Source organism: Coenobita brevimanus, chromosome 42 (assembly GCF_032717465.1).
Source record: "Coenobita brevimanus isolate Jiangsu-jjx chromosome 42, ASM3271746v2, whole genome shotgun sequence".
Lineage (NCBI taxonomy): Eukaryota > Metazoa > Arthropoda > Malacostraca > Decapoda > Coenobitidae > Coenobita > Coenobita brevimanus.
The window spans coordinates 4,725,152-4,751,569 of NC_136995.1; the positions used below are offsets into that span (position 1 = coordinate 4,725,152).

Sequence of the window (26,418 nt, forward strand, 5' to 3'; positions counted from 1 at the left end):
CATTTATTTTTATGTTTGTGCCCGGAGTCTTGCTAAGTCTGTTCTTCACTCTGCTAAAAATAATTTCATCCGTACTAAATGCTGTCAATTCTCCAACTCGTATTCTTCCCACTCCTCCTGGCACCTTGCCAAAAACATTTTTAATAACTTTACCTTATCATCCTTCCCTCCTCTTTTCTACTCTGATGGCTCTGTAGCTATTTTTTCTACTGATAAAGCAGAGCTCTTCGCTCAGATTTTCTCCTCCAATTCCACCTTAGATGATTCTGGTGCTGTTCCTCCATCACTTCCTCCCTCTGACTTCCTCATGGCTGACATTAAAATTTCTTCAGGTGATGTATTTTCTGCCATTACCAGCCTCAATACTAACAAAGCATATGGGCCTGATGGTGTCCCTCCTGTTGTCTTCAAGAACTTTGCTTCTGTGCTTACACCCTGCTTAGGCAAACTCTTTCATGTTTGTCTTTCAGCTTGTACCTTTCCTTCTTGCTGGAAGTTTCCTCTTATTCAGCCAGTCCCAAAGAAGGGTGACCATTCCCAGCCCATTAAACTATTGTCCAATTGCTTTAACATCCTGTGTCTCAAAAATTTTCGAGTCTGTTCTTAACAAAAAAAAATTGTAAAGCATCTTTCCTATTACAACCTCCTTTCTGATTGTCAGGATGGGTTCCGTCAGGGACACTCCACTGGCGATCTTCCCATCTACCATTCTGACTCCTGGTCATCCTCCTTTCAGGACTTTGATGGCGAAAGCTTTGCCATTGCACTTGACATCTCAAAGGCTTTCGATCGAGTGTGGAATAAATCTTTAATTTCCAAACTGCCCTCTTACTGTTTCTGTCCTTCTATCTGTGCTTCCTTTCTGGTCGTTCTAAAGCTGCTGTTGTAGACGGCCATTGTTCTTCTCCTAGATCTATCAACTGTGGTGTTCCTCAGGGCTCTGGCCTATCACCAGCTCTCTTTTATTCATCAATGATCTTCTGAGCTGTACATCTAACCTTATCCACTCGTACGCTGATGATTCCACCCTTCACCTTTCCATTCGGTTCCTGCAACGTCCGTCCCAGCAGTTACTTCAACAAACAAGGGATGAGGCTATGGCACACCAAATGTCTGACTTGGTTCATATGTCTGACTGGGGTAAAAATAATCTTGTTGTTTTTAATGCATCAAAGGCTCAGTTTTTACACCTATCAACCAACAGAATCTTCCACAGGAGTACCCACTAGTATTTAGTAATATTCAGCTCAAACCAGCATCATCCTTGAACATGCTTGGGGTTTCATTCACTCGAGATTTGTCTTGGAAAGATCATATTACATCTCTTTAGGATCTGTTTCCAAGAGATTAGGTGTGCTAAGCCAACTCCCTATCTTCTTTATCCCTGCACAGTTGTTGACTTTATACACGGGTTTTATTCACCCCTGTATAGAGTACAACTCTCATGTGTGGGGAGGCTGCCCACATACAGCTCTTTTCAATAGGGTGGAGTCAAAGGCTTCCTTCAACCTCTGTCTCTTCGCTACACTGTTACCTCTTTATCTCTTTTCTATCGCTACTTTAATGGTCACTGCTCCTCTGAACTGTCTGCTTGCATCCCTCCACCTCTACGACTGGTTCATAGCACCAGTCAGCAACAAACTCTCATCTCTTTTCTGTCACACTCTCTAATGCAAGAGTTAACCATTACTCCCAGTCCTTCATTTATGCAATGGGTCGACTCTGGAACTGTCTCCCTCTGTCTGTATTTCCTACTTCCTATGATCTCCAGACTTTCAAACTTAGTGTGTCCAGACATATCGAAATGAACAGATCTTGAATTTGGCTCACTCTTGTATTGGTGCAAAAAAAGAAAGGATATAGTGAATGGATGGGAAGCAGAGGCATGGAGGAAGTTGTGAAATGGAATAGAGTTATTTGTAGTGAAGAGGAGAGAGGTGAAAAGATTAGTAAGAGGGAGTAAGAAGAGAGTGGATGAGGAGTTTGGAAGGAATTTGAGTGTAAAATGAAGGGATTGTAAGAAAATGTTCTGGTAAGAGAAAACGACAGGGTGATGAAGGTGTAGAGAAATGAATGATAAAAATTGCATATTGCTGATGGAGAAGGGAGAAAAAGTGAGCAGATGGGGAGAACACTTTTAAGAATTGTTAAACTCAGAGAATGAAAGTAACACTAATTAAGGGACTAGGGAATGGCTGGGAGGAGGGGGATGAGAAGGGAGGAAGAGGTCAGTAGGATGGAAGTAGTGGAAGCAATGAAGAAAGTCAAAATGGGGAAAGCCCCAGGAATTGGTGAAGTATGTATGGTAAACTGCTAAAGCACAGGGGAGAGATAGTTGTAGAATGGATATGAAAGATGTGCAGATTGACCTGAAAGAAAGATATAGTCCCAGAGAATTGGAAGTATGAAAGATGTGCAGATTGGCCTGAAAGGAAGGTAGAGTGCGGGAGGATTGGAAGTAAAGTATACTGCCATTATTCCCCTGTACTGTACAAAGAAAAAGGGGAAACAGAAGTGTGTGATATTCATAGGTGCATTTATCTTCTTAGTGTAGTAGGAAAACTTTATGGTATAGGATACATAATGACAGAGTTAGGGAAATAACAGGAATTAGTTGGAGAAGAACAGGGAGGCTCTAGGAAGGGAAGAGGGTGTGTAGATCAGATATTCACCCTAAGGTGTTTAGTGGAAAAGTATCTAGAGAAGGGAAAGAAGTCGTATGTGGCCTTCATGGATATGGAGAAAGCATATGACAGAGTAGATAGACAAGGAATGTGGAAAATATTTAAAATATATGTAATAAATTAAATGGGAAGCTGTAGAATGCCATAAAGAGTATTTATGAGGGTGCTAGGACTGCAGTGCATGTGGATGGTGAACTGAATGAATTTTTCTGTCTGAATGTTAGATTGAAACAGGGATGTGTCATGTCTCCATGGTTATTCAGTTTGTATATGGATGGAGTTATAAAAGAAATACAAGGGACTGCAGTGATGTTGGTGTGGCCATAATGAGAGAGGGCAGCAGTTGGAAGCTTCCTGTTGTTGTTTGCAGATGATACTGTATTGTTAGGTGAAGATGGAGGGGAACCGCAAGGCTTGGTGGATGCGTTTGGGAGAGTATGCAAGAAACTGAATCAAAAGGTGAATATAGGGAAGAGAAAAGTTGTGGTCTTTGAGAGAAATTAAGTAATTGAATGCACAGTGAGGCTGTATAGTGAGGATATGGGAAATGTGAATGTACCGTATTTCAGTACTTAGGTAATGTGTCTAGTAAGAATGGAAGTTTGGAGGATGAAGTGCTTGAAAGGGTACAGCAAAGAAGAAAGAGTGCTGGTTCATTGATAGCAGTGATAAATAGGGAAGTGAGCATGAACGTAAAAAAATCACTGCATAACAGTATTGTGATCCCCACTCTAACTTATGGAAATGAAACTTGGACTTTGTCGGAAGGACACAAGTCAAGAGTGCGAGCAGTGGAAATGAATTATTTGAGAGGAGCATGTGGAGTTACATGGAGAGAGAGACTGACAAATGAGGAAGTGAAGGGGCATTGTGGTGTTGATGTGGATGCGATAGAAAGTGTTAGGAGAAATACATTGAGGTGGTTTGGCCATGTGGAGAGGATGGAGTGAGAGACTAAGTAGGAGACTATGTGAGTGAAGTGGAAGGGGGGGAGGGGGAGACTGAGGATGAGATGAAGGGATGGAGTAGAGAGGTTAATGAGAAAGGGGGGTGTAAGCTGGGGGAAGGGCAGCATAATGGCAGGGGACAAGGTGACATGGAGGCGATTTGCTGGGGACACCCCTCACTGGATTAAGGCATCTAGCTGTAGATAGATAAACTACTGAATCCATCCTTCCATTCATCATCCAATCCTATGTTGCCCCATGAGGAGCGTAGGAATCCAGGGCTAGGCAAGTTGGTCCTGACTTTTAAGATGAGAGTGACCAGCCTCACTCATCCCTGAGTGGCATTACGTGAACAAGATACCCCAACCATCCCTTGGATATAAATCATCACCAGCTCAATCCGATAATTACTCACTAAACCACCAGGCGCCAAAATTTGGTTATATGGTTACCACCCTGCGTAATAAATGGTTTCCTGGTGTACAGGAAACCATTTGGCTTGCCACTCAGTGTAGAGTCGCCCACAGGCAGAAGGAAGAGGAAAGAATGAAGTAAAGAAAGACAGAAGAGAGAGTGTAAAGTCACCTGTAGGCAGAAGGATGAAGAAAGAATGAAGGAAAGAAAGGCAGAAGAGGATGGAAGGAAAGAAAGATGGAGGAGAGGAAAGGGCAGACACCCAAGAGCAGCACTACATCGAGTGAGTGGATGGTGAGCACCCTCACCTACCTCTTAAAGTACTGAATACTTTCACTTAATTACAATGTGTTCATAGTTACATCACTGGCACAGATAGGGGTTTATATTTTTGGCAGACCAGTGGTTACTCTCAGTAAAGGAACAGTGTTATTTACCAAAATGGAAGCAGTTGGTATCTTAAGTAAATGTTACTACGTAATCATTTCAGTAAAAAAAGAGATTTGGTAATAAATTTTGAGGACTTTGGTAATGGGTTAGCGTGAACTTAAACTTGTGGTAAATATTGTTTGGACTCACTGTATCTTGCAAACATCATACACTCACTCGATGTAGTGCTGCTCTCAGGTGACTGCCCTTTCCTCTCTTCCTTCCTTCTTTCCTTCCTTCCTCTTCTTTCATTTATACATTCTTTCCTCTTCCTTCTGTATATGGGTGACTCTACACTGAGTGACGAGCCAAATGGTTTCCTGTACACCAGGAAGCCATTTACTATGCTGGGTGGTAACCATATAACCAAATTATGGCACTTGGTGGTTTAGTGGGTAATTAGGCATCCCAGTCAGATTCAGCCTGTGCAGGTTTATGTCCAGTGGGTGGTTGGGGTTTATTGCTCACATAATGCTACTCAGGAATGAGTGAGGCTGGTCACTCTCATCTTAAATGTCAAGACCAGCTTGTCTAGCCCTGGGCTCCTACGCTTCTCATGGGGCTTAGATGATGATGATGACCCCCCCATGCCTCTTTCCAGAGCGCTGGATCTAACTCTACATCAGATTCTGAGTGTGATCTTAAATGTTTAACATAACTTAACCAGTTGTTCCATACAAGCAAATGTTTATTGCAGCATATCCTCCGTGGAAATTGCATTCTCCCCAGTATTTTTTTTCTTTAAGCCCATTGAATGTGTGAAGGTTGTTTTTAAATGGATTGCATTTCTCTTGAAATTGCTCCACCAGAAAAAAATGTTTAGTTAAATCATGAGACTTAATTCTTAAATATTGAGTTGGAAAGACTACATGGTTAGGCATCAAGTAGGACAGTAGGACTGGATCACCAGTAGCATAGCTGATGTGCAGTCATTGTTGTGCTGGGGGGAGAAAAGCATTTCATTTCTCAAGGATGGCACTACATTGAGTGGCAGGCTGAATGGTTTCCTGTACACCAGGAAACCATTTACTATACTGGGTATCCACATAACCAAATTATAGCGCCTGGTGGTTTAGTGGGTAATTGCAGCGCTCCAATCAGATGAGCTGGTGAAGGTTAATATCCGAGGGGTGGTTGGGGTTTATTGCTCATTTAATGCCACTCAGGGATGAGTGAGGCTGGTCACTCTCATCTTAAATGTCAGGACCAACTTGCCTAGCCCAGGGCTCCTACGCACCTCATGGGGCATTGTAGGATTGGATGATGGATAGATGGATGGTCTCTTTAAATTCAGGGAGGTGCACAAATATAGTTCATTATATGATCAGCACAGACTGAAGTGTTTAATTGCTGATTATCATTTTAATCTGTTTATCTATCTATCTATTGCCAGACGCCTTAATCCCATACAGGGTGGCCACAAACAAATCGCCTCCACGTCACCCTGTCCCCTGCCATTTCACTGCCTTGCTGCTCCCAACTCACACCCCCCTCTCTCATATACCTCTCCACTCCATCCCTCCATCTCATCCTCGGCCTCCCTCTCCCTCTCCCCCCCTCCACCTCACTCACATACACTCTCCTCGTCAGTCTCTCACCCTCCATCCTCTCCACATGGCCAAACCATCTCAGTGTGTTCCTCCTAACGCTTCCTATCACATCCACATTCACACCACAACTTTCCTTTATATCCTCATTTGTCAGCCTCTCTCTCCATGTGACTCCACAGGCTCCTCTTAAATAACTCATTTCCACTGCTCACACTCTTGACTTGTGTCCTTCCAACAACGTCCAGGTTTCACTTCCATCCGTTAGAGTTGGTATCACAATTCTGTCATGTAGTAACTTTCTCACTTCTTTGCTCACTTCCCTGTTTCTTATCACTGCTTTCAAGGAACCAGCAACCTTTCTTCCTTGTTGTACCCTTTCAAGCACTTCACCCTCCAAACTTCCATCCTTCCTAATCACACTCCTCAAGTACTTAAACGTACTAATATTTTCCATTTCCTCACCATTCAACCTCGCTGTACATTCACTGACTTCACCTCTCTCAAAGACCATCACTTTACTCTTCCCTGCATTCATCTTTAGATTCCTTTTCTTACACACTCTCCCAAACTCATCCACCAAGCCTTGCAGCTCTCCTTCGTCTTCACTTAACAACACAGTATCATCTGTTTATGAATGGTGGATATATTGGCATTATGTTGGGGCTTCAGAGTAGTGAATTGCCCCATGTTGTGGAAATAACGTAATGTTTTTCTAATTTAAAAGAAAACTATAGCATGCAAATATTAAAGAAATTCATAATATGCAAACTCTTATATAGTAAACCCTTGATGCTCGTGGGGGTTAGGGAACAGAGAGCCCCGCGAGAATGGGAAATCCATGAGCATCAAATTAGTTACCCCTACCATACTGAAAATATGCCTACACGATAAAGAAAATGGTTTCTGGTGCTTTAGTGATAATGATAATTGATTATTCGTGAACATAGTGCAAAATACAATAAATTGTACAATAAACGGTTTTAAAAATACCATACAGTACTGTACACTAATGTCACTGTATTCTCATCAGTTCTTATCAGTGTACAATACATTCTTCTCATTTCACCTTAATGTGTAGTTGAGTATGATGAGTTATGATCGATGTGTGATGTACACCCGCGAACCAAAGTTTCGGTACCCCCCTCGATGGAAGGAAGTGGAAGTCAGGGTTAGAGAGAGGGCAGGTGAACGGACAACCGTGAGTGGTACTTTGGAACCGAGCTACGAGGCGAATAGTGAGAAACCTAATGACACTGGATTCGAAACATTTCCATGCTATTCACCTGCAAAACATTATGCGTTCGTAACATACATACTGTAACATATAACATAGACTACTGTGTTATCATGGTGTCCTGTGATACTGACCCATCTGTTTCGGATCCTCATCACACAAATAAAGCACCGAGCCAGTTGTATATAAGTTGCAACATGTCATTATAACTGCAGTTATAATTTTTGTGAATGTTATCACTGGATTGTCTATAGCTATAATATAGAATGATTGTGAATTTAATGTTGATTCTCACAGTAGTTGTGCGGATGGTTATAAATGTGGCAATTATTTTATGTGGACGACTAAACCACATTGTGATGGACAGCGGAGAGCATTCGCCAATAATTTACTATAACCAGATGAAATTAGATGCAAACAACACAAAATATTATGAGACAACGAAGACACAGCTGTGGTATCCTGCTCCGCCTTATTATCAAGGCCTTAACTGTGGCTTCACCTTATACGTGCATTATTTTCCTTCAGTCTCTGCCTCTTTTATTACTCTTACTTCCCGGTATCCTCTTACTGCGAGTCGTCATATTCCTTGGAGGGTTTCTTGTCGTCCGGTCCTATAACCCCTACTGTATTACATTATTGCTCGCATCATCACTCCCAGACAAACAACGTTAGCACAAGACTGCTGAATCTGTTAATACCATTATTGCCACTGCCACTACTATTCCCCCTTTCCCCATTGTGTCTACTGCAATTCCCCTCACAATACTACTACTGCTACTCCTATTACCACTCCACTATAAATCTGTATAATAATACATATGATTGTCCTTATGTCTGTGTATCTGTTAATCATACTGTCTGTGTCCCACCGTCGACAACTCGCCACTGACTCGGCACCGCTACCCCAGTTGCACCCCACCCCCCTCTCTCCCACCCGCCATGAGCTCTATTCCTCCCCCACTACGAACCATTTTACCCCTCACCTCCTTCTTGGGCCACCAGACCTGTTGTTCACCTTTTACCGGTGAATATACGTGGCATGCATTAATAAGAATAATTATAAAATTGACAGCAACAACATACATCTGCAGTATTCAGAACATTACATAATTATAAAAGTCGCAGACCCAAACGTGCCAATATTACGGAGCTCTGATATATTAACCACAGACCGTTCCTATCATTGCCACTGGACCTTACCTGTAGCACTTCACCATAGTAATACAACCCACTGAAGTCCTTTGTGGGATCACTACACATGTTTGGGAAAAATAACAGCGCACAACATGCCTACAACCCATTAAAATACACCTGTGACGTTTCACTGACATCCATTAAATTGCCTAGAAGTTAGCGGACAAACACACGGCTGGACATAGACTGAGCCCGAATGTCTCGCATCGGTATATGACAACCTGACAAAACTATTACGATCCTGCTTTGTAAGTGTCATCATAGTTATAATAATAATAATAATAATAATATTAATAATAATAATAATCGTAGTAGTAGTAGTAGTAGTAGTAGTGGTAGTAGTAGTAGTAGTAGTAGTAACAATAATCACATGTTAATATCCATGATACAGAGGAGGACAAATACCATAATCTCCCTGATAAAACAAGTGAAAACAGCTGTGACATATAAAACCAAACAGTGCCATAATATGCTGTAATGGTAGGGTTATAGTAATACTAAATTAATGTTTGACCGCAACCCAACCTTCTGTCATGGCAAACAGATTCTGCATTGCGTCGACACATGCTATTCCGGTGTGTGGCCTTCTCAGTATCGTGCCTAATAACATGTGATTAATTATTATTATTATTATTATTATTATTATTACTGTGCTGACACCTGCAATTCAGGATCACAAGAGTTTTGTCAGGTCGTTACATACCGATGCGAGACATTCTGCTTCTGTCTGTCTGTGTCCAGTCGTTTGTTTGTTTGTCCACAAACTTCTCCTAGGCTATTTGATGGATGTCAGTACATACCGATGCGAGACATTCTGCTTCTGTCTGTCTGTGTCCAGTCGTTTGTTTGTTTGTCCACAAACTTCTCCTAGGCTATTTGATGGATGTCAGTGAAACATCATATGCTTATTTTAGCGGTTTGTAGGCATGTTGTGCACTGTTATTTTTCCCAAACACGTGTAGCGATCTCACAGAGGACTACAGTGGGTTGTATTACCATGGTGAAGTGCTATAGGGAAGGTGCAGTGGTAATGATAAGAACGGTCTGTGGTCGGTTTTGTGGTTAATATATTAGTGCTCCGTAATATAAGCACGTTTGGGTCTGCAGTTATTTAGTGTAATGTTAGGAACACTACAGTACACATCTACGATGTTGTTATTATTATATTATTATCGCCTACCTTTAGAAGGCAGAGCGATCATGTTTTTAACTACATCTGTGTGTGTGTGTGTGTGTGTGTGTGTGTGTGTGTGTGTGTGAGAGAGAGAGAGAGAGAGAGAGAGAGAGAGAGAGAGAGAGAGAGAGAGAGACAGACAGACTGACAGACAGACACACAGACAGACAGAGAATACTGTGTATGTGTGTGTGTGTGTGTGTGTGTGTGTGTGTGAGAGAGAGAGAGAGAGAGAGAGAGAGAGAGAGAGAATGTTACATAAGCAGTTACACAGTGTCTTTGATGCTGTGTGTGTGTGTGTGTGTGTGTGTGTGTGTGTGTGTGTGTGTGTGTGTTAGTAGGAGTATTAGAAAGCCTTATTACTATTGACCTTTGCCTTGTGACCCATACCTTTGACATGAATTATTGATATGAATTATTTTGTAGATTTAGTAGGAGAGCAGGAGAGTTAGTAAGAGTAGGAGAGTTAATAGGAGAGTAAGAGAGTTAGTAGGAGTGCTAGTAGGAGTGTTAGAAGGATGAAAGAGGGATGAGGGAAGAATAAGATAGGAAAAACTGATAGTAAATAATTATTTTGAAGAGAAAGACAATGATAGGAGTGTTAGAAGGAGTGTTAGAAGAAGTTTTAGGAGTGTTGGAAGTGTTAGGAGTGTTAGAAGTGTTAGAAGGTGTTAGAATGGGTTAAAGTCTATTTGAACTGGCGGTGCAAGCGAAATCTAAGCGCGTGGTGTGTTGTGGCTTGTGACTGTTGGCTGGCAATGACGCGGCCAGATGCCAGCCATAGATAGATAGATTGATAGTTAAGACAGATAGATAGACAGACAGGTAGATAGATAGACAGACAGACAGGTAGATAGATAGACAGACAGACAGATAGATAGACAAACAGACATACAGACAGACAGATAGATAGATAGATAGATAGATAGATAGAGGGAGGGTATGGTGGGTGGGGGAGAGCCTTGGTAGATAGATAGATAGACATAGATTCTCTGTCTGTCTGTCTGACACACACACACACAGTATTCTGTCTGTCTGTCTGTCTGTCTGTCTCTCTCTCTCTCTCTCTCTCTCTCTCTCTCTCTCTCACACACACACACACACACACACACACACACACACACACACACACACACACACACACACGATTTTATACAGCTTAGTAAGGCTACAGACTGACTAAATAATTCCGCTGACCTCCATAGACCCTCCGTAATCTGAATAAAATCACATAATAATAGTTAACAGATGTGAAGTGTAACACCGGAGCATGAAAGGGTTATATAAGGGGCAGATGAAGAGTATTGGAAAGAAATTGTAGAAGCCTGTCGGTGGAAAACGTAGGTGACTCACGAAAGATTTGAGACTGAGCTCATGAAAAGTGAACCTTAGTCTCGTTACCACCCTGATACACTACCTTGTCCGAACGTCTGTTCCATCTGCTACCCTGACTTAGCCTTAATACCTGTCCAGGGGGTGCCGAAACTTTGGTCCATGGGTGTACATATGTGCACCATTCAAACTCTATATTTTTTCATTTTATTTCACTATTCATTATTATATATCACCAGAGTGAAAAATCCGTGAGCTTCAAATCCGGGAGCATCAAGGGTTTACTGTGCTCATAAATAGTCTTATTACAACAGCATTTTGGGCTCCTCATGGACCAAATCACCCATGCCCCTTTTATCCACTGACATTTTGTCTACTTTCACAGGGGCAGGGGGACCAGTGGTACAGTGTTTTTGTCTGGTGGCTTCAGGAAGGATGCGTAGGGGAAGAAGAGAATTATGGATTCTTTTTGTTGGTTTGGAAAAGACCTTTAACAGTTTACCTGCAGAGGTGGTGAGGTGGTCAGTGGGGGACTTGGGATTGAGGAGTGCTTAGTTGGAGTGGTTGTGGTGGTGTATGAAGGTGCTCACATCCAGGCGAGATTTTGGGGTGAGAGAGCCGTAGCGTACGGACGTTTCGGAGATCTGGTCCCGGTACCCGGAGTGACGTTGCTCTTACATCTTACCGTAGAGTGTGATATACGGGGTAGAGTGTTTAGTACCTCTTGTGTGGAGGGAAGGTGCGTGTGTGTGTGTAGTGGTGAATAATGGAAGGGGAGAGTGGAGGAGCAGATATGGACACCGGCTGGCAGGGCGGAAAAAGACCCCACCATATGTCAACCTCGGGTGAGGAAAAGTCTTCGGGATCGACTGAGAAGGCCAGGAAAACGTTGCCTCAGCCCAAGCCCGTCACTCAAGCTCTAGAGGAAGGTGTGGCAGTGCAGACAAGGGTGACCTACATAGTGCGGACCCAGGACCGATCCAGAGTGTTTTGTCACCCACAGAGGGTGACAGATGCCCTCAATGAATCTCCTTTTGCTAAATACATTGTGGAGGGATCCACCAAGCCACTGGGGGATGGATCGTGCCTATCCTTTACAATCTTTTCAGCTAACTTGACCAAGCTCGAACAACAGCCCGAGGAAATGGTGAATTTGGGACCTTGGGCTGTGGTGTGCAGGCGCGCCAGTTATGAACCCGGAGGTGCTGTAAAAGTGGGCAAGATTGGGCCGATTTCCCCAGAACTGGACGTCTCAGTGATAGCAGAGAGGCTGCGCCCTGCAGACAACCATGCCTCTCAACTCTTGGAGGTTACCAGGATTCCGGTTCGCTTTCCGGACCCGGTGCTTCCAGCCAGTCACAATGGGTAAGACTCGTCTATCGTGGCCCCCTTCCCTCCAGGGTCTTCTTCGGTACTTGTCGTTCCCGGTTGGTGAGTACACCCGTCCCATATTACGTTGCCATAATTGCCATCTGTTTGGTCATACCCGACTTACTTGTAGAAACAAGGTTAGGTGCTCCATGTGTAGTGGCTATCACCCCTTTAGGGCAGGATCAGAGGACAACCAGAAATGCACCAGAGACCCTAGGTGTTTTATTTGTGGAAGTGATGAACACAGGGTGGTGTCCAAGGTCTGCCCCATCTACAGGAGGGCCAACTACATATACATGACCATGATGAAGGCAGGTGCCAGCTCTGCGGAGACCAACAAGTGCCTTCGTGAACTACACACTGCGTCCCGTAGCACCCGACTCCCAGTGGGCCAGGTCGACTGACACCTTCCCAGGCCCCCGCAGTGCCCTCGCTCAGCAAGGTAAGACTTATGCTAACTGTGTATCCTCAAACCGCTATGCAGTCCTTGCTGATGATGTTCAGGAGGAGGACCTAGGACTGACTGATGTATTGGGAGTCTCCACCCACCCCGCATCAGGGGCAGAGGTCATTATCCACGCAGACACCACTGTGAATAAGGCACCATCACGCCCCCACACTGTTTTTCACAACCGTCACCGCACTGCCAGCCCTCAAGCCCAGGGGGTGCCTCCACAGGATCCAGATATGGCTACCATTGGGAATGATGGTACCTCACAACAGTGTTCCTCTGGCCCCACCCCTGCCCTGCCTTTGTTGGGCCGACGGAGACTTCACCCTACCCATCCAGGACATCAACGAAATTCAGAGCCTCTGTCTTCCATTGATGAGGGTCCAGGTTCTGGGAACTCTTTTATAACACTTCTCACCGAGGCACTGGCATTACACCAACAGGGGAAGTCCCTCATAGAAATCTGTTCCCTCCTTTGGCCGCGGCTATTGTCCCTGATACTGTCATGGGGGGTACAGGTGGCTTAAGAATCCTGCTGTGGAATTCTCATTCACTAGTCCACAAGTCACAGGATTTTAAAATTTTAGTGGCTGAAAAGGAACCAAATGTGGTAGGGGTGTGTGAGACCTGGCTACAACCCCGCATCCGCCTCACCCTGGGGGGTTTTATAGTCTATAGGTCCGACCGCCCTCAGGGGAGGGGTGGGGGCCTATTACTGGCTGTCGGGAGACCTCCCAGAGTGTGAGTTTGCCTCTTACCCAATATCCCAGTGGCCTGATGGAAGTCTTGGCGGTAAGGGTGGCTCTTAGATCTGGATGGGCGTCAGTGCTGTTATGTTACAATCCATGTCAGGATGTGTCCCGGGAGGAATTAGTACATTACTTTCATCAGCTGCCGGCCCCTGCCTTCATCATGGGGGATTTTAACGCCCATCATCACCTCTCTGGGATCCTTCACTAACCATCAATAATGTATCAGGATCGTCTCTTTTTCAGGCACTCTTAGACTCCCCACGCATCGGACTTCTCACACCTCCTGGCCTGTACACCAGATATGACCCCCATTCCGGACGACCATCAGTCTTGGACCTCTGCCTTGGAGATCCAGTGTTCCAGTGTCCAGTTGTAGAGGTGGGTCCCTATATGGGCAGCGATCATCTACCAGTCTTCTATGATTATCCGGGCCTTTCCACGTTGCAGTCAGGAGACTGTCGCCCAAGATGGAAGCTGGTGGGAGACAAATGGGACACATTCCAGAAGGAACTGGCTTCCTGTTTTCCAGGCAGCTGGGGCTCCCCTCCACTGTCGGCTAAGGAGTTTGCACATCTCTTGGTTGAGGTGGGAGGCAGAGTCTTTGAGCGTTCAACTCGCCGTTGTGTACACCGAGCAGGAGTCCCATGGTGGTCAGTCGAGTGTGCGGATGCAGTCAGGGCCCGTCATCGAGCCTGGCACATGTGGAGCCGCAACCCTAGCCTAGAACTGGGGCAAGTACCGTCGGATTAATGCCATCTGCTCCAGAACCATCAAGTCGGCAAACGGCAAGCCTGGACCTCCTTCTGTGCCAGCCTTTCCTTCTCCACCTCCACGGCCCGCACTTGGAGATTCTTACGGGCTATGTCAGGACGCCTACCACCCACACTTATCCACTCCGCAGGGATGGTCTGTGCCTGCTTGATGACCTGTCCAAGGCTGACTATCTGGCGTCATTCTTCGACACCCAGTTCGGCCATCCATCTGCTTTGCCCTCTTCCACGGTGTACGAGGAGGCAATACAACGAAGCGTCTCTTCCCCTGCAACTGCTGGTCTAGACAATCTTTTCACCGCCTCAGAACTTGTCTCCGCCTTGTCTGCCCTTCGGACTGGCAGGGCGGCGGGCCCAGACTCTGTGACCAATGAATTCCTCCAGCGACTGACACCCAACCTGCAGGATTGCCTCCTTCACATTTATAATCGCAGCTGGAGCCAGGGAATATTCCCGGTGGAATGGAAGTCCTCAATGCTGCTGCCTTTCCTTAAGCCAGGCAAGGACCCGACCAAGCCATCTTCGTACAGGCCCATCGCCTTCTCTCGTGTGTAGGGAAACTGCTGGAGAGGATGGTGGCTCGTCGCCTGTCATGGTGGCTAGAATCTAGATCCCTTCTTAAAGAGGAACAATGTGGTTTTCGCCCATGCCGGGGCACCTTGGACATACTCTGCCAGCTGGAATACCTGATCCACGACACGACCGCAAGGGGCGATATATGCTGGCCCTTTTCGTGGACATCAAGGGGGCCTTTGACTCATCGCCACATACTGGCATCCTGTATAAGCTCTCCCGCCTTGGGGTCTCTGGTTCAGTGTTGGCATGGTTTGTCAACTATCTGGATGGCAGGAGTTATGTCGTATCTGTTGGTGGGGCCACTTCCTCTCCTCGTCCCATCCGTAGAGGGGTGCCCCAAGGCTCAGTTCTCAGCCCCTTGCTTTTCAATGTTTTGATGTCAGACCTGCCCAACCATCCGGACGTCTCCACATTGGTTTATGCAGATGACGTGACTATCATTAGCAGGGACACCACCATGGAAGGTGCACAGAGGAGACTTCAGGCGGCTGTCTCAACTCTAGAGGACTGGGTTCACCAATGGGATCTGGAGATCGGGGTGTCAAAGTGTGCCGTGATGGCCTTCACCTTGCGTCGCATGCCATCTCAGCCGTTGGTCAGGATAGGCACTGAATCTCCTCCTGTAGTCCGTACTCACACCTTCTTGGGACTTCGTCTGGATGGGCCAGTCCTTACGTGGCGTCACCACATAGAATACCTCCGAACATCCTGCGCCAAGAGGCTAGACGTCATGAAGAGTGTAGCAGGGTCTAAATGGGGTGCCAACCGTGACCTTCTTTTAGGCTACTACCGTGCTGCTATCTTGGGAAAGATTAACTACGGGTGCTCAGTTTATGGTTCAGCATCCTCCACTCAGTTGCGAAAACTTGACCCGATACAAACGCCGCCCTACGCATTGCCCTGGGCGCATTTTGTTCTTCCCCGTGCTGTCCTTGCAGGCGGAGAGTGGTGTCCCTCCTCTACATGTCACCAGGTCGAAGCTCGTTTGCCGCCGCTACCAGGCCATACAACACTCCTCCCGCCATCACCCTTTACCAGTGCTCTTCGAGAGGCGGGTGTCATTTTGTCACATCCTGCTTGGCCTGTGAGGTCCCGCCAGCCACTCTTGATCAGGGCTCTCTGGGCGTACAGGTCCCTCTCACTGCCACCACCACTCCGTCAGCCCCTCCTCAGTGCCCCCAACACCGCCTTGGAGGGACCTCTCATCTCTAGTATCATTCTGCCTGTCGGAGTCTTTTGACAAATCTCAAGATGGACATCTAGCACCAGCATTGTACAGAGAGCTGTCGGCTCACGGTGTATGCGGGATACTTTGAAGTATTTACTGACGGTTCACACACCACAACACCCGCAGCATCTGCTGCGGCAATATACTTAGTGGACCTTTCTCTCTGCCAAACATGGCGCTTGGCTGCACTTCATGATAGTGTCACGTCGGAACTTTTCGCCCTCTTCAAGGCCTTGGCCTTCATCAAGGCACATCTCCAACCCCAGAAGGTGGTCATTTATACAGACTGTCTGGCAGCATTGCACCTTATTGTGTCCCCCAAGGCACAGTCAGCGAGACATCTCCTCTATGAGATTCAGACCCTGCTGAGTCAACTTCTCCAGGAGAATTGGGTACTTCGCCACAGTGGATACCATCTCATGTGGGCATCAGGGGCAATGAGATAGTCGATAGGGCTGCAAGGCTGGCTTTGACCTCAGCAGCAGTGGAGACTCTTCCACTTCAAGAGGCAACTTGTAGCAGGCTTCTGACGGTTGCTAGTGGAAAGGCCTGGGACTCAGAATTGGCAGCAGAGCTCCCCTCCTCCACCTTAGGGGCTTACCGCACGGACTCCTCTTGTCACCCTTGGGCCCGTTCCACTGCTCGTGCCTTGGACGTGGCACTCACCAGACTGCGCATTGGACACGTTGGTCTGGCGTCCCATCTCCACCGCCTACGCCTGGTGCCAGACCCTTACTGCCAGTGGTGCAGAGATCAAGAGGAAACAATTGCCCACTTTCTTTTGCACTGTCCAAGATTTCACTCCATGCGCACAGAATTGAGGGATCGTCTGTCTATCTTAGGTGTGCGAGACTTCACTCTGCCAGTACTCCTTGGAGGTGTGGGTCTGAACAGTACCCTAAGGTATCCTGTCATTCGTTTGGTGTGTGTCTTCTTAAGGAAGTCCAGGCAACTGCATCGCATCTAGGCAAGACATCTGCTCCATAAGCCACCGGAAGGGCTCCTCCGACCCCCTCGGAATTGAAAGCCCTAACTCAACACCAAGAACCAAGAACCAAGAACATCCAGGCGAGAGTGAGTTGAGGTTTGAGTGGTGAGTTTTCTCTAAATGATGGCGTGTATCAGGGATCAGTTTTAAACTCTTAATTGCTCTCATGGTGCTTGAAGCTCTCTCATGTGATTTCCGAACTGAACCCCCATGGGAGGTGTTGTATGCTGATGAAGTGGTGTTGACTGCAGAGAATGAAAAGGTAGCAGAGGAAAGATTTAGGAAATGGAGAGATGGAATGGGGTACGCGGGTTTGAATGTAAATCTGGATAAAACAGTGACGATATCCTAGGGCAGGTGGTGGTATTGTCAGAGCAGAGGGAGTGTGGTCATGTGCAGTTTACAACAAGGGTGTGGGTAGTAGCTGCATCTTGTGCAGTGTTTCTGATAAGTGGGTGCATGAGACATGTAGCGGTATTAGAGGTACAGTGCAAAAGAATGCTGATTTTGTGTGTGAAGTGTGTAAGGAAAAGCATGTAGAGGTAGAGAAGTATGAAAGAATTATTCTTGTTGGTGAGCCTTAGGAGTGTGTGGAGGAGTTTTGTTATATGGGTGGGGGACATGTTCTATGTGCTGGAGGTCGGGCTGGTGGCAAGGGTAAGGAGTGGTTGGAAGAAGTTCAGGGAGTTGTTACCCCTCCTGAAAAATATAGGGCTTTCCCAAGGGGTCCTTGTATGCAGTATTTATTAGGAGTGTAATGTTGTAAAGTAGTGAGAATTGGGCAGTAAAGGAGGTAGATATTCATAGGCTCAAATGTACATAGATGATAGTACAGTAATTATATGAATGTGTAATGTGTCCCAGAATGTCAGGCCAGGGGGGTTAGGATTACAAATGAAGAGTTGAAAGGAAGGTTGGGACTTGAATGTATTAGTATTGTGATAAGAAGGGATGGACTGAGATGGTTTGGGGTTGTGGAGAGAGGATGGAGGACGACAACTGGGTGCAGAAGGTTAGAGATGTGAACATCAAGGGTATAGCTGCAAGCAGCAGACCAAAAGAGACGTGGGATGAGGCCATGGAATGCGACCTCAGGGATAACGGACAAAATGGAGAGGCTGCTAGTTACTGAGCAGTGTGGAGAGCCATCATTAGGGGACCAGGGCTGACACATGCATGCATGTTGCAGCCTTTGTAACTGTGAGTAAACGAATGAACTAAAGGTCTCTCGTATAGGTGAAGTTATCGAAGGCATTATCTAATCCAACCAGTTTGGAAAGTCTGTTTTAAGCTAAATAAAACAGCAGTTATAAACTAGAAAAGACAGTACCATTTTCAAGAGGTTAGTTGGATGATGGCAGCATATTCACAGGATACAGTATGTATACTTTAAAAGGCTATTTTCAGTTTTTGGGCACCCTTTCTATGTGCATTCTTAGGGCCGTGCATCAGTATTTTGTTATGTATGTTACAGCTTAATGTTCTTTTTTAGCTGTTGTTTATATTTATCGTATGTTTTTTTAAAGCAGTGATAAGAAATAGCGAAGTGAGCATGGAAATAAAACACTGTTTTGTGATATTAGCTCTAACATATGGAAGTGAAGCTTGGACCTTGTTGGAAGGACACACGTCAAGAGTGAGAGCAATGGAAATGAGTTAATTGAGAGGAGCACGGGGAGTTACGTGGAGAGACTGACTGACAAATGAGCAAGTGAAGGAGCATTGTGGTGTGGATGTGGATGTGATAGAAAGCATTAGGAGAAATACACTGAGGTGGTTTGGCCATGTGGAGAGGATGGAGCACAAAGGATTAACGAAGAAAGTGTACGTTAGTGAGGTGGAGGGAGGGAGAGGGAGGTGGAGGCCAAGGATGAGATGGAGGGATGGAATGGAGAGGTATATAAGATGGGGGGGGGGGTAAGCTTGGGGAAAGGGAGTGAAATGGTGGGGGACAGTGACGTGAAGGCAATTTGTTTGTGGCCTTCCCTTATGAGACTGAGGCGTTTGGCAATAGATAGAGAGATGGATTATGTTCCCATACATTACACAGCTAGGTAGCAGGTAAGTTATTTTCCATAACTTATGAGAATACATTGCTTAGTGTGCAAATATGTTTTAAGGAGTGCATTCTACAAAGTTTCGAAGCTTTTGTTTTGCATCTTTAAATAGTAATTTATTCTGCACAGTACATCTCAAATATCAAATACTGTAGCATATTACTGATGAAAACAAGTTGATAGTAAAATGATAGAAATATTCATACATGAGAGTGTTAAGATGTAATATGAGAAATATTCATCCATGAGAGTGTTAAGATGTAGTCTGAGAAATATTCATACACGAGAGTGTTAAGCTGTAATCTGTAAATAAATCATTATAGAGGAGAGAGTTTGAAGTTTTCTATGTCCTTATTTTAAGTGGCATAAGAGACTTTGCACATTACTACTTGTTTCGTAGCAGTTGATTTTGCATATTATTCTTTATCATTCTCTTGCATGCTTTCTGTATTGTTCTAATATTAGTCTAGTTTGCATCATTAACATGCAAGAGGATATTAAACTGTGCAGAGTAAATTGTAAAGGAAGGAGTGTTATGGAGCATCTAAAGCCACTTTGAATACAGGCCTTATAAACCGTGGAAACCAGGAAAAGGAAAGAACTGCAACTCCACAACATGTGAACAGAAAGGTGGAAAATACAAATACAGGCAAACCCTGGTTTATGATACCCCTATTTGCGATACGCCGGATTAATGATGGGGGTAGAAATACCACCCTACCTCGCCTATCATAGGCCTACCCCCAGTTTTGTGATGGGCATCACACCCCATCGCCACCTCATGAGTCATTGCATCGCACTCCATTGCCACCCCCAGAGCCAGAACATCAGTCTCCCACTACCATCATCCCACCTTGTCAGGCTTACACCCCGTCTGACCCTCCCCCGGAGACAGGGTTTGAGGGCTTTGAGGAGGATGAGTGAGTGCTAGGGAGCACCACATGTCCCATAGCTATGGGGGTGATAGCAAAGATGACAACCAGGACCGGACAAGAACTTAAAAAAAGTGATGAGAGCTGCTTGATATTTTCTGACATTTTTTCTGACTGTCAGGTTTATTTGTTGGTTTTAGTAAGTTATTTACAGGTGTTAGGCTTAGGTTACCTTCATTTACAGCTGTTAGGCTTAGGTTACCTTCATTTACAGCTGTTAGGCTTAGGTTACCTTCTTTTACAGGTGTTAGGCCATTTAGATTGGCTTTAAACTTTTTTTAAACTCATTTGGGTGGGTGTAGGACTTGACTGGGGGGGGGGGAACCCAAGGCTCAAAAATGCATCCCTGTGCCTTACATGTAAAATCATCCTTGATTTATGATACCCTGTCGAGCGATGGGTTTTTACTTAGCCAATTGCATTGTTAAACCAGGGTGTGCCTGTATGGCAGAATCTCCTAAACCATGCGATCCTAAATAGTGGTTTCATAATATGCAGCAACATCATGCAACAGTTTGTGACATAAGTAAATTGCGGAAATTACATGAAATTCGTGGATGCACCCTCTAAAGTGACGGTTTTCCAATGCCTAGTGTAATACATGCCACCATCATTTCAGGTCCTCATGTCCAGCCGGCCATTAATTACTAAACTAATCATGTATAAGCACGGCACTTACTCTAAGCCAATCACAGCGCTTTCCTCCCACACTAATCATGAAGGGCGTGTGCACGTGAGCCCCAGTGCCCGCTCAGCTTAGTACATTGTCTCCTGTACAGCATGTGGTTCTGGTTTGGTGTCTGAGACTATTCTCTCTCTCTCTCTCTCTCTCTCTCTCTCTCTCTCCCCCCCCCCCCCCCCGGTGCTTCCTCCACCTGCGCATTGTTACCATGGCCGATCGTAACCCTCCTAAGCCTACAACTTCTTTAAGGAAGGGGAAGAAGAAGCCAACATTAATGTACACCCAAAAGTTTGTTGTAATAGAGAGGATTGATGGTGGTGAGAAGAAAGCCAAAGTTGCCCACCATTATGGACTCAGTGAGGACAATCTCTGCAACTTGCTGCATTGTTTACCAGCCACTGCTCTGACTGGATGCATCCTTGAATCATTTATTCTGAATTCTCAGTTAAAGCTTTCGGAGGTATGTTTATAAAAATATCCAGAAGCTGTGGTAATCCAGGAATAATATGTAACCTGTTAAAGACTCACATCAATAGAAAATAGGAAAAGAACATGCCTGTCTGGTAAAGAATGAATTGCACAGAGTAATTCTTCACTAGGTGGGTGTGGCGATTCCACCTATGATAACAAACATGATCACAAATTAAGTGATTTTGGTGCATATGTAACACAGATGGTTAACTGTTGAAATGTGAGTGCAAGAAGAGAGTGGAAAAAACAAAATTCAGGGGTATTCAAGGAAGTGGCAGGTCACCATTGGCAGTGTTTATGAGTGATCTCTCCAACTGACTATGTTGTTTACCAACCACTGCTCTGATTGTATGCGTCAATGTATCACGCATTCTAAATCCTCATTCATAGCTCTCAGAGGTATGTTTATAATAATGCCTGGTAGCAGTGGTAATCCAGGAATAATAAGTACGGTAACCTGTGAAAGACTCATTTCAATAGAAAATATGGAAAGGCTGTGCCTGTATGCAAAAGAATTTAGCTCAGTGAATCAACAACTCTTATTACGGCATGGAGGCAGCTGAGGGCAATGACGACACCACTTTCGTTGCCTCCACACTGGACTTTCAGGGGTTCCTGAGGGAGGTTGACGAGGAGGAAGAGGCACAGAGGTGGCAGCGTGAGGCAGCAGCACACCTACCTTGTGCTGAGAGGCTGTAGTCCGCCTCAAGCCTTAGAACCCCTCCTCCCTTCCCTGTCTGTTCAAGCAGTGTTGTCAGTCAGAGTCTAGTAAGAATCTTACAATATTGTTCAGTTTCATTAACTTTTCTTTATTAAGTTCTTTTCCAGAATATTAAGTGTTTGCTGGTGACCAGTTTGTTGTAGGTTTGGGGGTAAAGGGGACAACTTTCCAAAATGACAGACTCATAAATAAGTTTCACAATAAGATTAGTTACTTCTAACACATGGAATTCTCAAACCGCAGCGTGTGCTCAGTCTCAGAGGAGCAAGATTTAGGAGATTCATCTGTAACTTTAAGGAGCTGGCTTGAAAAAGTCTGTAGCTCTGAAATTTACATGTATGTGTACATTTACACTTAACACCTTTGTCTTTGCAGGGTGGTTGTGGAAGATGGTGGAAGCCACAAGGGAGTGTGGGGGCTGGAGGGTGTAGGGGCCAGGGTGTGGAGGGCTACAGACCCAGCCACACACACATCACTACTCAGGTTTAGAACACCAGGTGAGTTCCCACCCCCCACACACACACATGCACACGCACTCACACACATGCACAAGAGAGAGAGAGAGAGAGATTTTATTATGTACCATCTTCTAAATTGCCTCCTTCAGAAAATAGAGGCTCAAGACTAGGTTACTATTAGTCCAGAACGTTTAGCCTGAGGCGTCCTGTCGGCGTATGGATATGTTGCAACATTTTGCATTTGCCAGTCCTGACGACGTACTGGTACGTCGCGCAATTGCAAGGTGCATAATTTGCACAATTTTCAAATTTTGCGCTTGATTTTCGGTACGTATCGTCGCTTGACCTTCCCCTACCTGCCATCAGGTGGGGACACTCAGCGACCCCATGCGACCCGCGTTCACCCGTGGCTTGGTCACTCACCCTTTAGCAACGATCCTGCTCAGACATGGCGCATAGAGGTCTCTCCGTGAAGGAAATCCAAGCCGCCCTGGACGCCTTTACAGGCGACAGCGATTCCCCAATGGACGACGAGGTTGTCGACAAAGATTTTGTCTAGCCAGAGGAGGAGGAAACCACTAGCAGTGACGAGGAGGTCCCTTCCCCCAGGAAGCGGCAGTATGTGACTTATCATGCTGCTAGAGAAGGGCAGCAGGCACAAAAACAACGTGCAACATCCCCTAGCCAGCCCCAATGTGATGTGGAGCCCAATTTTGAGGACAAGGACGGAGCTGTGGGACGTGCTGCCACGCGGTACGGCCGAGAAGTTATCACTCATCGTGGCCCCGAGCGCACACCACGTTGTACGAGCAGGTATGGGCCTAGTCTTTTGTTTGGAGAGGTAGGAAGTGCCGTGGAGGGAGTGGGAGTGAAAGGGAAAGTGCAGGGAGGAGTATTGAAAGTGAGTGTGGCGGGAGTGAGTCATCGCTCTCACGTGGTGGTGTGAGGCGGCGGGGTGTATCACGTGGGCGAGTGAGGGTGCGTCCTGAATCATGTGGGGTTGTGATGGAGGGGGAAGGTGGGGAGGAACCACTCCCCAGCACGTCTTATGCTCTCCAATATTCCCTAACACATGGGGGACTGAGGGTACGTGATGAATCACGTTGTGTTGTCATGCAGGGGGAAGGTGGGGAGGAACCACTCCCCAGCACATCTTATGCTCCCCAATATTCCCAGACTTCATCCCCACAGCCCCCTAATGTTCCACTAGGCCGTAAGGGTAAGGGAAAGGGTAAAGGCCGAGGGAAGAGGAGTGCGAGTGCGGAAGCCCTCCGCACTCCTCCTCCCCAACCTCCCCCACCAGCAACTCCTCCCCACCCAGACAAAGGTGACGATGGGGACAAGGGATTTATTTCATGGAATTGGGAGGATGGGAGTGATTTTTCTCCCATCATTCACCCCTTCACTGAGCAGGGGCGCGCTGGTTGCATTGCTCCCAGAATTCACCCTGATTCCACCAGGCTGGATTTTTTCCACCTTTTTTTCAGTGAGGGTTTTGTGGAGCAGATAGTTGACCAGACAAAGCGTTTTGCTAGCAGCCAGCGCTGTGAGAATGAAAGATTGGGCACAAGGAGCAGGCATTCTGTCATATGTGATTACCCAGTCTCCCTTTCAGAAATGTTTTTATTTTTTGTCCTGGTCCTTTTGTTGGGTATTATACGAAAGAACAGAATTCCGGCATACTGGACAAGGGACCCTGTTATGCTGACACCAATATTTGGCCAAGTCATGAGCCGTAATCGCTTCCAACAAATTCTAAGTCGCCTCCACTTTTACGATGCTGATGATCCTGCAAATGCAAATGACACATAAGATGAGGTGAATTAGGTTGGTCTTTGATCGCCTGAGGCAAACATTTCGTTCGTCATTTTATCCCTATAGAAACCTCGTCATAGACGAGAGTCTCGTGTTGTGGAGAGGCAATATTTCATTTCGGCAGTACATACCCAGCAAAAGGCACCGTTTTGGGTTCAAGATCTTTGTTATGTGTGACTGTAGGACTGGTTATGTGCAAAGACATAGTCTTGTACACCAGTGCACAGACAGACATAATAGAAGATCGGAGTATTGGACTGTCGGGAGCAGTGGTAAAGACAATGATAGAAGACCACATCATGGTCACGTCCTTTACCTGGACAATTTGGACACTAGCCCTCTTCTCTCTTGTTATCTACACAGGCATGACACGGGAATCTGTGGTACCGTCAAGGTGAACCGGCATCACATGGTGAAAGTGGGGCGGAAACTTGACAGAAATGAGGTTGTCTTCTTCCAGGCAAAATCCATAATAGAGAAGTAAGCCTCTTGTCCACGGTTCACCGCCCCTTGATGCACCATACTGATTCCGTGGATTACCGGAGCGAGAAAAGGCGCCACATGGAAGCCTGAGTGTGTCCTAGATTAAAACATCAACATGTGCCTGGTGGACCAGTCAGACTCCATGATATCCACGGTCGAGTGTGCCAGAACCACAATGAAGTGGTATAAGAAGCTTTTCATTCACTTGCTAGATATAACTGCTCTGAATTGCCACCACCTGCACGCCATGACAACAGGAGTTCAGGAAACCTTTGAAGGGTTTGTGAGGGAGCTAACAAGAGAGATTTTTTCCCGGTATGTGGTTGAAAGGCGCCAACATCGCACCCGCACTGCCCTGTCGCCCATACCCCCCTGAGAATATCCGCCCACCATTTCCCCACTCCTATCCCTCCCCAGCCAAATAGACCTAGGCCCCAACGCAGGTGTCACGTGTGTAGCAATTCCCGGGTGAGACCCACCACTCAGAGGAAAGTCACCCGCTATGAGTGCGTGGAGTGTGATGTGGGTCTCTGTATTCCCCATGTTTCAGTATCACACTTTGATGCACTTTTGCTATGGGGTGAACGCGATAGGACGCTTATACTCAGAAATAAAAGCGATAAACAGACGCTCAGTTTGCCCGTAGATCTGTAAATAGTTGTATAAAGTGGAAACGGGTGTAATATAAGTGAAAATTAGTATGTAAGTGTATAAATATGATCTACTTGGACACATACCTAGCGAGGATATTTTGATGCGATATTCAGACGCTCAGTGGAATAAATAAGGCCCGTAAGTATGTAAATATTTGTATGGAAAATGCAAACGGGTGTAATATAAGTTGAAAGTTTTTGTAAGTGCTGCAATTTATTCTAAGTCAAAATATTCCTAGCAAGTGTTTATAGATGCGATTTCCTGACGCTCAGTGGAATAAATAAGGCCCGTAAATATGTAAATAGGAGGCTACAAGTGGAAACGGGGTGTAATATATGTGAAAAATTAGTAAGTATATGTGTGAGTATTATATTAGTCGAAACATTCATCGCGAGGGTATTTTGGTGCGATATTCTGACGCTCAGTTGAATAAATAATGCCAGTAAATATGTACAGTGCAGTATAGGGTGTAAACGGGTGTAATGTAAGTGGGAAAGTATATTGGGGATGAAAATATAAGGTAGAAGTTGAAACACGAGTCACAGAGATTGTGCTTGCTACGTGAATATGCGCTAGTATGTATGATGGTGCTAAGGCTGCAGAGCGTGTGGATGGTGAACTATGTGAATTTTTCTCTTTGGAGGTTGGGTTGAAACGGGGATGTGTCATGTCTCCATGGTTGTTCAGTCTGTTCATAGATGGGGTAATAAAAGAGGTACAAGGTAGGGTAGTGGATGTTGGAGTGGCCCTGGTGAGAGAGGATAGTGTTTGGAAACTCCCTGTACTGTTGTTTGCAGATGATACTGTGTTGTTGAGTGAAGACAAAGGGGAGCTGCAAGGCTTGGTGGATGAATTTGGGAGAGTGTGCAAGAAACAGAATCTAAAGGTGAATGTAGGGAAGAGTAAAGTGATGGTCTTTGAGAGAGGTGAAGTCAGTGAATGTACAGCGAGGTTGGATGGTGAGGAATTGGAAAATGTGAGTACGTTTAAGTACTTGGGTAGTGTGATGAGTAAGGATGGAGGTTTGGAGGGTGAAGTGCTTGAAAGG

At 45.7% G+C, this 26,418-nt stretch overlaps 1 protein-coding gene across 1 annotated transcript in view; it reads left to right on the forward strand.

Moving 5' to 3' along the window:
- Nucleotides 1-26,418, forward strand: part of Hsepi (D-glucuronyl C5-epimerase) — a 208,722-nt gene that overhangs the window by 122,214 nt on the left and 60,090 nt on the right. The window contains exon 7 of the mRNA XM_080270673.1: nt 22,336-22,457. Coding sequence (XP_080126799.1) covers nt 22,336-22,457 — 122 coding nt within the window. The remainder of the gene's footprint in view (nt 1-22,335; nt 22,458-26,418) is intronic.